At 38.8% G+C, this 12,887-nt stretch overlaps 1 protein-coding gene across 1 annotated transcript in view; it reads left to right on the top strand.

Moving 5' to 3' along the window:
• LOC139714196 (hamartin-like) overlaps positions 1-11,852 on the top strand; it is a gene marked incomplete at its 5' end in the record, with an annotated part of 37,039 nt that extends 25,187 nt beyond the window's left edge. Inside the window, 6 exons of the mRNA XM_071625912.1 lie at positions 1,568-1,764; positions 4,182-4,985; positions 5,936-6,812; positions 8,495-8,675; positions 9,242-9,405; positions 11,447-11,852. Coding sequence (XP_071482013.1) covers positions 1,568-1,764; positions 4,182-4,985; positions 5,936-6,812; positions 8,495-8,675; positions 9,242-9,405; positions 11,447-11,633 — 2,410 coding nt within the window. The remainder of the gene's footprint in view (positions 1-1,567; positions 1,765-4,181; positions 4,986-5,935; positions 6,813-8,494; positions 8,676-9,241; positions 9,406-11,446) is intronic.
• Between the last annotated feature and the right edge of the window lie 1,035 nt (positions 11,853-12,887).

The raw sequence follows: 12,887 nt of genomic DNA, 5'->3' as shown, positions 1-12,887 counted from the left end.
ACGACTAAAACCCTATGAAAAATGTTAATACTTAAAAATGGTTTTTAGTTGTCATTCCAACTGTAGAAAAAAAAATATATACATATATAATCTTTTTTTAATTATTATTTTTAAGTCCTTAAATTTTACTGTTTTTTATTCGTACAGATCATGAATCATATTAAACAGATTTTACATCATCAAATTGATCATCTAGCTCCAACATACTCATAGGGATTGCGTGTTTTCGTTTGTTGACTATTGTAAACTCTATTTCCGTCATTTCATTAATTCCTGCTATTTGTTCTGGATCAAATGTTTCATTGTTTTAACATCATAATTTGTGATATACGATCAGTAAGCTCCAGATTCGTTTACTTGTGTGTATCTGAGATACAGTAGTATAATGGCTGGCCCAGTTGTGTACACATATAAAACAGTGTTTTCAAGACCATGAACTGGAGCAGTGATGGTTTGATGCACCTGCAGTAGGAGCTGCCAGGAGCAGCACAGACAGCAATGATGAATACCCATCTTCCCCTATTCCTGCTGTTTACAACCTGATGGGGTGTGAAGGAATGTGTACGCAAATTCCTTTGCCCTGCAGTTAAGTCTGGTGGCACATTGCTTTCTTGAAAATTTCCACCAGCCTGGCCTGGCTGGCATGGGTGGCAAGTTTCCCTCACATTATGTACATTGAGCACGCAATCTCTTTTAGCCTTATGTGTAGTTGTTTCTTTCAATAACCTTTTGATTGTTTGCCGTTACATTGTAACAAGGGTAATAATACCCTTGCATTTGGACAGAAATGTCTGAAAATTTATGCCAAGCCATCTATTTTGAATGATTAGGCCTATCCGTTTCCATACCAAACATCTTTTCGTAAAATTGACCAAACTCCTGTCTTTAGTAAATGAAATGATGCAGAAATTAGTAGAATATAAATATGTTTACATGTAGGGGGAGTTGATAGCTTTTTCATGATATCCAGAAATGTACCAGTACACTATGCCATCAAAAACCGGTAAAAATTAGGGAAATTTTTCACAGTTTTCTACTGTCAACATTGTTTGATATTCATCAAGTTAACTATCTCTAGCTGTTGCCTGGACATGATGGACCACTAAAAAGTGTTAGCAATTCACTCACTGAGCTGATAATGAGACTGATGCAAACGAAACCATACAGCGTTCAAAATGTCCCATTATCGTGGAGTCGCCAGTGTACACATATATAATGTTTCAAAGACATTTAAACATGTACTGTTTTAAATTGCCCCTGCAACAGTCTGTAGAAGTTATAACTTGTATTACTTGTTGTCATGTTCTCTTATTGTCCAAACTAACAGATGCTGCTGTTATAGAGTCTGGGTTTGTAGAGTTTTGTATTTTACTTGCGCAAATTTCTTTCTTCTCATAGCTCATTCTCCTAAATTGCCTGTACAATATTAGATTAATTCTGCACTGCATTACATTTTCCATGGAATACCAGTATGTGTTAAAGACCCCATGTTGCACAACCCTACAGCCTTCTTGCGAGAAACAAAATCAGATTATCAACTGACATATTCTTTTGTGGAATGCCATAGATGGAGGAAAATGGAGGTCCATGACATTTTGATGGAGTGCGCCCGTGTTTCCTTGGATACCACAGAATCAACATGTGATGACCACTCTACCAATAGCTTGTCATTGTCAGAGTCTCGGCAAGGTGCAACATCACATACTGCAACAAGGAGCAATGTGTCATCAGCCTGTAAGGTAGCATCACCAGTTACAACATCAGGTGAGCCATTACTTTCACTCAGGCCTTTATTGTTTACCGTCTTCATACCTTTACCCTGCAGGCTACTGGACACATGTTTTTTACAGGTTGTCTGTCTGCCCATCCTAAGTTACATTTTGGTGATATAAGAGACTATCCTTCTATGGATTTTCTTGACACCTGGCCTTGGTATGCTACATGAGATGTAGATGCCCTGAATACATTTTTGGAAAAATCCCTCTGGGCTAAAGGTTAGAAAAGTCACTGAAAGTTGATCGTTAAAAGAGGACAGTTTTCAGCTGTAAATACATATGAAGATACCCCTAGTGGTGATATTGTTTGGAAGGAAGGGTAGAAACAAATTGACAATTGTTTTTTTTTTTTTAATGAAATGCTAGGGTCGAAAGGTTATACTGTATACGCTATATATTTTGCGGGGGGTTTATTTTCGCGAATTTCGCGAGTCGGGAGCTATTCGCGAAATGAACAACACGCGAAAATATTTACCTTCCAAAATGAATCCCTTGCCTTGATGATACGAACATTTCAGTACTAGTATACCATGTCATGGCTTACCGAACAGACCATACTGACTAAGCTTGTTTACGTACATTTAGCACGTCCACGTCTACTTACGAATACTCAGTGTAGAGAGCCAATCCATTATCGCAAGGGGACCACTCGTCAGAAATCTAGCGCAATGGACTTTTAACCACTTCAAAAATGTTGAATTCTAACTTACTAGTTCGCAGAGTTTGGTAAGTTTTTTCCATGCAGTGTATAACTAGTATCATTCTTATTTGCTAGTAAGTTGAAGATTCACACTTTCTTTGCCACTTCATATTTTCTCTGGTCCCCCAATCGCGAATTTAACCACTCGCGAAAATGTGTGACAGCGGCAATTCGCGAAAATTTATGTACGCGAAAATTATAGCGTATACAGTATTACTTTTGCTAAAAGCTGTCTATTCCAGCTATTACCTCTGATAGGAATGTCATGTGATAATGTAAGTTGATAGACATGTCATGTGATAATGTAAGTTGATAGACAGGGTAGTAATAAATTGATATTTATATAACCAATTGAATGGTGATGGGTCAAAGATGAATGCATTAAATATTCTCTAGTCATAGCTTCAGCTAGAAATGTTCAGTTGTATAATCTGGTAAGGATAGAAGTGCATATATGTTTAAATTTCCTGATTGGTTTTTAAACCCACCGTTTTTTATGCCTCCGCCCGAAGGGTGCCGGAGGCATTATGTTTTCGGGTTGTCCGTCCGTCCGTACGTCCGTCCGCATTTGTTTACGCAATAACTTGAGTAATATTGAGTGGAATTTTACCAAACTTGGTCCAGGTGTAAAGTATAATGAGGCAATAACTTAATTGAATTTTGGGTGAAATCGGCTGAGGTCAAAGGTCAAAAGTCAAGGTCAAATCATGAAATTGTGTCCGTTTACGCGATAACTCAAGATTGGATGAGGCAAGTTTCACCAAACTTTGTCAAATGATGACATATGATGGGGCAATTACTTCATTATATTTTTAGTTAAATTGGCCAGAGGTCAAAGCTCAAAACTCAAGGTCAAATGCTCAACATTTCACTATTTTCCCCTTATCAATGCAATTCCTGAAGGTATTTTCTTGAAACTTAGTGTATACGTGAACTACCAAATGAAGATTCTCCAGAGAAAGTTTCAGGTCATCAGGTCAAAGGTCAAAAGGTCAGAGGTCAGGTGAAATCATTTAAGTTTCACTTTTTTGTTCATATCTTGCAAATGGTTCAAGGTATCTTTATGGAACTTGGTACATGTACTGACTGGCAGGGATTATCGAGGGAATTTTTGGGTCAAAGGTCAAGGTTAACTCCTCAAAATTTCACTATTTTCTTAGGAGAACCATGCATTATGGCGGAGGCATACCAGTCGCCATAGCGACATTTCTAGTTTTTTTTTTTTTTTTTTTTTTAACAGACTTGGAATCATTCTCAGTTACAGGGAATGGAAACTAGGTTCAAATGGTTCAGAATGCTCCCTGGAGTGCCTTGGGCTTGGGCCTTATAGGTTTTAAGGAGAGAAGAATAGAAATATCTTCTTCATCAGACCATGTACATTGTAGTACAACTTAGTCATATGGAATACTGGTAAACTGGTACTTGTAACACCATTTCGTGGGTGGTTGTATTTACAAGTGAAACTATGATGACAGAATAAGAAATAAAAGATTATCTCTTTAGAAGAAAAGTATGTGAATTCCCATCCTATAGATGAACACAACCTTTTCTTCTTTTTTTATAGGAGGCATTAGTGAGTTTTTAATTCATGGGTATCAATCTACCTGCAAAATTAACTAAAAATAAAACACTGCCAATAATACTGTGTAGTAGAATAAGCTAATGTGTCATCTTTCATTACATCATGGTGTGTTTGACCTTTACAGATTCACTATCATTAAGTGACACAAAACATGCGTCATCCACCAAGCAACAGACTCCTACCAGCCTGCCAAAGAAGCCAGACCCAACGTCCAGCCTGATTTCCTCTCAAGCCATCCTCTCCATGATGTGGAGTCCTGCTGTGGATTGCGGACTGACCACCCCTCCCAGCTCTCACCCCCCTTCTCCTGGAGGCAGTTTGATGGACCTCAGTACAACATCCTCTCTCCAAATGGGGTATGGAGACCCATCAAGCTCCCTTACTACTCCCCGTGACTCTCCACATTCAGCTTTTGGTGAGGAGCAGACACAGCGCCTCTTTAACATCAGTGAAGGACACACACCAAGCAAAGCAGTTCGCAAAGCTGTTCGCAAGGGCCCTAGTGCTCTACCCCGACATCAGAACATTCTTCAGAGAACAACTTCTGCTCCATCTACACCTGGTTATGAAGCCAATGGTGCATGGTTACCTACATCCCCCATCCGAAAAGGGAGTGTTGATCGTTCTGTATTTAACTTTGGCGGACGAGCGTCTTTCATGCGTCAGGCCTGTAAACCAGGGGAAAATCAGAACAGCAATCGAGAGTCTACGGTTAGGTCGCTGCAGTCATCTGGCAGGGGGCCAGGACCAGGGCTTGAAGAAAGAGTGTTGGAGGATTCTGTTGAAGAAACAAATGAGCAAAAAATGAAATGTCATAAAGCTCAGCAGGAAGACTCGTCTGATGAGCATGGAACATCAGTCTCTCTAAAGGATTTACCTAATGTCATCAAAGATCTGTCTGCTGAGCACAGAGACCACAGAGAACAAGGTGATGAAATGCTCTTTTCTCTTCAATTCAATTTAGTTTGTTTATGCTTGTCTTTCCACTCTGGTTGCTGTCTTTTGTAGTTTAAGCCACCACAATGTAGTGATACTCCAAATACTTGGAGTACACTACAAAGTATGTGGGCCAGGATGATATCTGTACCTTCCCATGTCCTCTATGCACACATGAAAAAATCGATGTAAAGTAGTTCAAGACACATTTTTGAAGAGTACTGGAAAGTTCATTGCCATGGTTACAATGCATTATGGCCCCCAAATATGGACAAAATGCTGCAGATTAAAATTATCCAGTTTTCACATGAAGCAGAATGAATTTAGCACACATGGTAAGTGTGATCTGCTAGGAAAATTTTTAAGAGTTTCAGAATTGTGTTGCCTTGGTAACAGTGCATTATGGCCCCCAATCGGGGGAAAAACAAAAACAAACTTGCAGATGGACCTTTTTCTCCAGTTTTTAAGCAGAGCAAATCAAATTTGGTAGACTTGTTGGACTGTGCAAAGTTGTGCAGGACAAATATGATAGGTAGTGGAAAGTCTCCTGCCACGGTAAGAGCATGTTTTACCAGTACAGAAATGTCAGACAGGTGTTAATCACCTTCAATGATGTATACAATGTATATATATAGTTTGAAATTGCATGTATGCTTTGATGACTTTTTTAATGAGGTAATTAAGAATATTGAATACAGTATGATTTCATCCTCTGGCCCAACATTACAGTTTACATTCAAAGCAACTTTTAATTCATAGTTTAAAAAACATATTGAGACCTATAATGAGAGAAAATTGCATAAAATCATAATATGCAGTAAAAATAATTCAGCTTTTAGTAATGTGTAGCTATTTGCTTTCTCCCATTTTCTTTTTATTCTAATGCCATTTATGCCATTTATCTCTGTGTATGTTGGCATGTTTGCTTGTTTTTTTTTTCAGAGGATGCAAACAATGCTGAGGTGTTTTCTATCGTCAGTAGTCCACAGCACAACGAGGAATTCATGTCGAAGGTCATTGCTGGTTTAAACCAGCACAAAGGTGAAAGTAAGGAGTCCACACACTACATTAGCACTGCCTTGAATGGCACCCCCAATTACAGCTTTGTGATGAACAGTACACCCAAGTTTGAGGTTGGCAGATCATTTGGTCCTTCTGGACATGAAATGGCAGAAGAGAAGGACAGCAATGATCTACCAGCAGAACACTCTGACTCTCTTTGTGACTCAGAAAAGCCAGGAGAAGGGCAGAGCACTGACAAATCATCAGTACAGGCTGGTGAGTGTCAGTGTAATGCAGAGCAAAATAGCATCAGTGAGGGTCCTCATCATAGTCCAGGAGGGCAGAAGATCAGTCAAAAACTCTTTCGTGAAGAATGTGCTGGTAATACCTCTTCAGAAAAGCCAGGAGTAAGGCCGGCATATGCCACTGGAGAGACAACAGAAGAGACAGAATTAACCCATAAGGAACCACAAGAAACTCTTCATAGGCAGTCCAGCATCAACCAAGGTTTCACCCCAATTAGAGACTGCTCAGTGGACAGCATAGAGTCCCCTTACACATTTACCAGCAGTGCCCACACCTCTGCCCATCAAGCCTTCATGGCATTCAGCCACCTTTTCCCTCTTGTCACACCTTCATACCTATACACATCTCATTCGGACATGGCCACATCTGTCTCCCGGAGTAAAGGTGACCATGTGACATCATCCGAAGTGCAGAGTGTGACCAATCCTCTCCACCTGGTGTTCTCACCAACAGAAATACTAGACAGGCATATTGCCATGAGTGATGAGGTCCATGACAAAGAACTCAGCAGGTAAGTGTTTGTATGACTCTGCCCCAAGGTCACCCCAGGAGGGTGCCAGGGGCATACATTGTACACAATTCATTATAACATAACATAATACATAGTTTTTCTTCGCCTGTAGAAACTTTAATTTTTTGCTCTGAAATGGTCACATATGCATGAGAAATGTGTGAAATTACGGCATGATTATACAATTTCTGTTGAGTTCAAAAAAAAGTGAAATATTAGCCAAAAAGGTATGCGGACAGTATTGCAGTCTGAGAACATATCCTACATGTATCATGATTGCTATGTAATGTTTTATAATTGATTGGTAATACTGTACAGGGATTTTGTAATGAAAGATTTTGGCCATGGGGTCAAAGGTCAAGTGAAAATGTTGAAATGTTACAATTTTGTCCCGATATTTTTTAAAAAGCTCAAAGTATTTTGATGAAAATGGATGTTGCCAGTTATGCAAGGGTCACAAAGGTTTGTATAAACGATGCGTTCGTACGAATGTCCCTGTTCGTACGAATTCTGGAGTTCGTATGGCCACCTTACGAAGAGAGGGATTCGTACGAAGTTAAAAAAAGAAAAATCTTGGACAAGTCCATTGACCAGGCTACGAACTTATGAATGGTCTACAAACGGTCTACGAACACTGGTTTCGTACGGCCTTCTTAAGAAGATCGTACGAAATTGTTTAAAAATCCTTCGTACGGCGTTCATAGCAGTTCTTAATGGTATTTGTGACCGAGCCATTAGTGATTATATAAAGAATTGTGGGCCATGGGGTCATAAGTTCAAGGGTCATGTGAAAATGCACAAATTCCCAAATACTTTCTCTCTTAAACAATTTAGCTATTCATCCAAAGGAAACCTAGTTCAAGGAAAGTAAACACTCAACACATTTGTGACAAAAGTGTTATTTCAGTATTACGCCAATTTTGTGAAACTGTCGTCTCATATTGTTCAAGACATACTCTAGACCTATTGGGAGAACCATGCAACTTGGAAGAGGCATACCAGTCGCCATAGTGACATTTCTAGTTTTTATACTATGTTATACTTCATTAGCTAGATTTTGTACCTACATGTGTAATTGTCGAATTGGCAACACATTTCAGGATATAGAACTTTCTGTTTCTCTCCTGATTTGTTGAGTTTTCTTCATACATTTCTGGTTTGGTGCAAATCTTATGATTTTAACCAGTTTCAGCTGATCTTTCTCTGATATTAGATATGCGGTGTAATTCGCATATTCCAATGTACAGATGATATGATGATTTCTGCAGCAATATTACCATGGGAATTTCTGCAGCTGGGAATGTCCAATGATGATGTTAATTGACAGACAGGGTAGAAATAAATGTACAATTATTAATGTAAACGTGGTATGGCAGTACTAAATGTAAAAAAAAAAAAAATTCCATGGAGATGTTGAGTTAGTGGCAAAAAGTAATATCATTACATTATCACATTATCTTATTCTTCTTCTCTCTGGCAGGAAAATATACTCATGAGCTCACTTGTACTTGTTTGCCAAAGGACAAAATATATGTTCAAATATTTAAAATGTGACTGGGGAATATCATATATCATTTTTCCCCCTTCAGGGCATTACTCTACTTAGTTGTAAAGGCATCACATCTCTGTGCTCTTTATATTGCTTGTAGAGTTGAAAGTTCATGCTTTGTTTTGATCGGCAGACTGCCTCTAACAAGCCAGAAGTCTGTGAACTGGACTCACTATGGTGGCTCTCCTCCAGCTGATGAGATCAATGTGCTGAAGGGGCAGCTCCAGCTCCTGCACAACCAGCTCCTGTATGAGAGACACAAGAGGGAAGTTCATGCAGGCAGGAACCGACGGCTCCTTGGCAAGACTCACAAGGCACTCTCTCTTTCTCTCTCTTCATCTTAAGTGGGGACGCAATACTGAAGAAACTAGAAGTTCACTTGAAGAAATATGTTTTGAGGACATTTCTTTTTATTTTGGAAAAAAGAATGCTATCATGTACTTTACAGTGTTTTTTGTTTTTTTGTTTTTTGTACATGAGTTTTTGCAAGTTGACTGATATTCGCAAAATTAGCAACTCACAAAAATGTTGCCATGTATATCAGTTCAAAAATGGGAAATTATGAACTTTTCTTCTCAAAAGGAATAATATATATACTTTTCATTCTGACACTCTGGTTTTCAATCACAAATGTAGCTATTTGTAAACATTTATGTGCAACTCCCAATTCCGGAAATATAATTCTCACAAAATCTGTGGCATATACATTGATATGTATCTAATATCAGAAGTAAACTTTAATTGAAAGTAGGGAACAAAAGGCCTGAATATTTGAAAATATTGCTTTTGAAGGAGGGGGAGGGTTTAGTTTATGACAGTCTTTATCAGTGTAAGTCATGGCTCTTTAAAAACTTGTCATACTACCTGTGGTTGTATTCAGGCCAAGGCACTTGAGGAGCTGAACACTGCCATGAAAGACCAGCTCCGCCTCCAAGAGGAAGAGATCCTTCGGCTCAGCACTCGGGTCAAGCAGTTACAGCTGGAGAAACGCCAGTTCAGCAATGATTGCAGCCTCAAGGACCAGCAGTTACGAGATGATGTTCGGTGAGTAGCCTCCTCCCCCACCTCTCTTCTTATCTCTCCCTCTTATCAAGTTTCAGCCTTAAAAGTTGCAGATTGTAGTACTGCATTCAAACACTTTGCAGATATGTGCAGCAGCAATTGCCCCATGCTATGCAATTGTGTGATACATGTATGTGAATAGGAAAACAACAATAGTTGATATAAAGTCATCATATTATTTCAACTTATTAACTATTTTTTTTTTTTTTGTGGAGGGGGGAGGGGTAATCAAACTTGATATCCATAGTTCAGTTGTTATCCATAAAAGTGACTAGGTTTACTACCAAGTTGCAACTCACCTCATGCCTGTATTGCACTTTGACCTGTATTTATTAGAATATCAAACTTTTTTTCCAGATATTGTTTTTCAAGTTTGAAAATAGTTTCTGTAATATTTCTGTATGTTCTTCATGTCAAAATCTGAAATTGTTCTTGATAGCGATAGGAATGTGAAGGAAGCTGGTTATTTGTCTTTTACAGACCCTAGACCAAAAGAGACCAATTCCTCATGTGCAATCTATGTACAGGTTGTAAAGGCATTTGAAGAGACATATTATGGTGTAAGCACTTTCTCAGATGCTACTACTAGGCACAAGCTTTTGTATCTCTCTTTCACTAGTCCATCAAAAATGTGTTGTTCCCGTATCACACTTTAACCAGTCAAGTTGAAATTATGTACATGTATGTATGTAAGAGAGCCATAAATAATGAACTAGTAAATGACAATGTCCAGCATCGTACAGCACCAGTTTTAATGGTTTTATAGTATTTAGATAAGAATTCTCTGAAATTGTAAACAGATAGTCACATAGTAAATAAGAAGCAGACAGAGTATGGTAAATAAGTGTATTCATCAATTTCTTTAAGAAAGCCAACTGTTTAATAAAGGTTTGTAGTATCACCTGTAGGTACCACTGAACATTTGTGACATTCACTTGTCAAAATCGTATATATACAAGTATTCAACGGTCTTGTTTCAAAATGTAAAATCCAAACAAATGAAATATTATGTTTCTACTCATGGGGAAATCTATCAATATTGCAAGATATGTGCATTATTACTTGAAGGTGATCCTGCAAAATTTTGTGATGCCATGGTCAGGGTCCTCAGGTGCTACATGTATAGGACATAATTCTTCTTCTGCCAGTCTTTTTTGTAAAATTGGTTTGTATTTCTTGTTTGATAGTCATAAGTTAGAGACAGGCAATGAGAGTAAAATTCAATGTACACTGGACAGCAAAAGAAAGTACCCACTTCTGTCAAAAGGCCGCACACAAAAATTCACCCCCTAGAAATATACAATTTTTGTACACAGGTGTGCTACAATGCCCCTTACTTTAAATCACATGTACATAAGCAAGTGAATGTCTTCATAACAAAGAAGAACTTGACATGCACAGCATCATGGTCATTGAATCAAAAGTCCCACACAACAGCACTTTCCACCATGCGAAAATGGCCACTGAATGGATAACATTTTTAAACAACCAATATGACAAAGTGAACTCCTGTTTTGTCAAAATGATGTTAATGAGTGTATTCTGCATTTAGGGATGCTATCCTTCCTGATTATGCTAATTCTCAGAATAAAATCAGTCAGCTCTTTAGACTGGACATTACTTTACTCTGGTCTAAGAAAGCTTCCATCAGGAAAATTATGCCATGTCTCGTAAGGCTTGTAAGGCTCATTCTGTTACATTTTGCGACTTTTGATTCAGTGACCAAGATGCTGTGCATGTCATTTTTTTTTCTTTGTAATAAAGATAATCACTTGCTATTGGGTATGTGATTACTAATGGATATCGCAGCATACCTGTGTACAAAAAAATGTTTATTTCTAGATGGTGAATTTTTGTGTGCAGCCTTTGACAGAAGTCAGTGGGTACTTTCTTTTGCTATCCAGTGTATTTTGTAATTGTGCAGTATGTATTTCCTGTTTTCCAAACTGCATGTTTCTTTTGTTGTTAGTGTCATTGTTGTGCAGTGGTGGATGATATGATATTGCATCCTTCTTATCTACAGGAAGCTCGAATCTGGTAAGGTCCATCTCATGGAATGCAATGAGGAGCTTAACAAGCTACTTGTTTCTCACAAGCAAGAGGTGGACAAGATGAAGAAGGTTACTGTCTTCTTGTTAACTTTTTCTCTTTCTCCCAAAGAAGTGACAACTCTTACAGCACTCAGGCAAAAGTATTTTAATTCCATATGACTTTATTCTATTTAATAGTTTGTTTCTGAAATAATATCCTTTGACATGTCTACATTCAGTCTCCTTATCTATCATTGTCAGGGCTCGACCTTAGCGGGAGCCCGGGGACCATTGGCTCCCCAGAATCGCTACGGGCTCCCCAGAAATGTATGAAAAAAGCCCGGCTGGCTCCTTAAGTTTTTTTGCCGTATAGACTCACGTTTCAGGACAGAATCATAGTTTATGTACACACTCACACTATGTGACGAGCGCGAGCGGCCCCGGCGCGCGCAGCGAGCCCTGACGCTCGAAGTTATTATCCCTGCAATTGCAATATAGACTACACACTGAACATGTTTCATTCTCCAGCCGGCCCACATTGCCCGCATACATGTGTGTGTGTCTGTGTGTACCCGACGTGTGTGTGTGTTCGTATCTTCTATTATAGAATAGTGAGCGCACATGCAATTCGCTGCTTGCGTACTGTGTACACCGAACGGAACTTCGCGCGCGTAAATCCCTGTCGCCTACGGACCCTGGATGTTTACATCGATCGCCGTGTATCCCCATGTGTGGCCGGCTGGGGAGTGTGAGTATAGTAGCTTAGCTACACACTGTAGCCAGCTGCCACTATAAACAGTACTAGTACCCTGTTTCGTTTTGAGTCGGGGTAGAAGCACTCCATTGTGATATGTCTGCTTCTTTTTCTCTACTTCTTCCGCTTTTCCCTTGCCTCCCAAGTACGAAATGATTTTTAGAGTGTTGTGTGTGTTTTTTTGTAACGTTATTGCATCATTTTTCTGCAAGGAAGAGGTGAGTTTCTGTTCGTGTATTGATGAGCACTGCAGTAAATGTGCAGGTGAAAAGCGTTCTAACTTTCTTTCGTGGAAACTCGATGTATTTCTAGGCCTATTAAAGGAGATCTCATATAACAGAATACTTATAACAAACTATTTTCCGGTCAAAATGAATTAATTTCCTTTGTTTTGTATCGTTTATTGACGATCCCAAGGATCTCGTCGCAATACAGTTTCCGATGTGTATTAATTTTCGCGTAGCTTTCGGTGCTGCAAACTTTTGCTAGGGCCTAGTCCTACTACTAAACTTATCGTTCTATTTCTGTCGTTTCTCACACCTCGTTTGGTACTGTTCCATTTTATATCACTTTATCCGTTCCCTTTATACATGTACTTTGAAATATTTAAACGTAATTCTTTCAAGTGTCTCGCACTTATTTTCGTAACGGCGATTTCTCCGCTTTGCTGCAATTAAGTG

The sequence above is a fragment of the Diadema antillarum genome, unplaced genomic scaffold, assembly GCF_040938485.1.
Source record: "Diadema antillarum isolate AM-2024a unplaced genomic scaffold, OU_Dant_1.0 seq00002188_RagTag, whole genome shotgun sequence".
Lineage (NCBI taxonomy): Eukaryota > Metazoa > Echinodermata > Echinoidea > Diadematoida > Diadematidae > Diadema > Diadema antillarum.
This window is presented reverse-complemented; position numbering and strand designations above follow the sequence as displayed.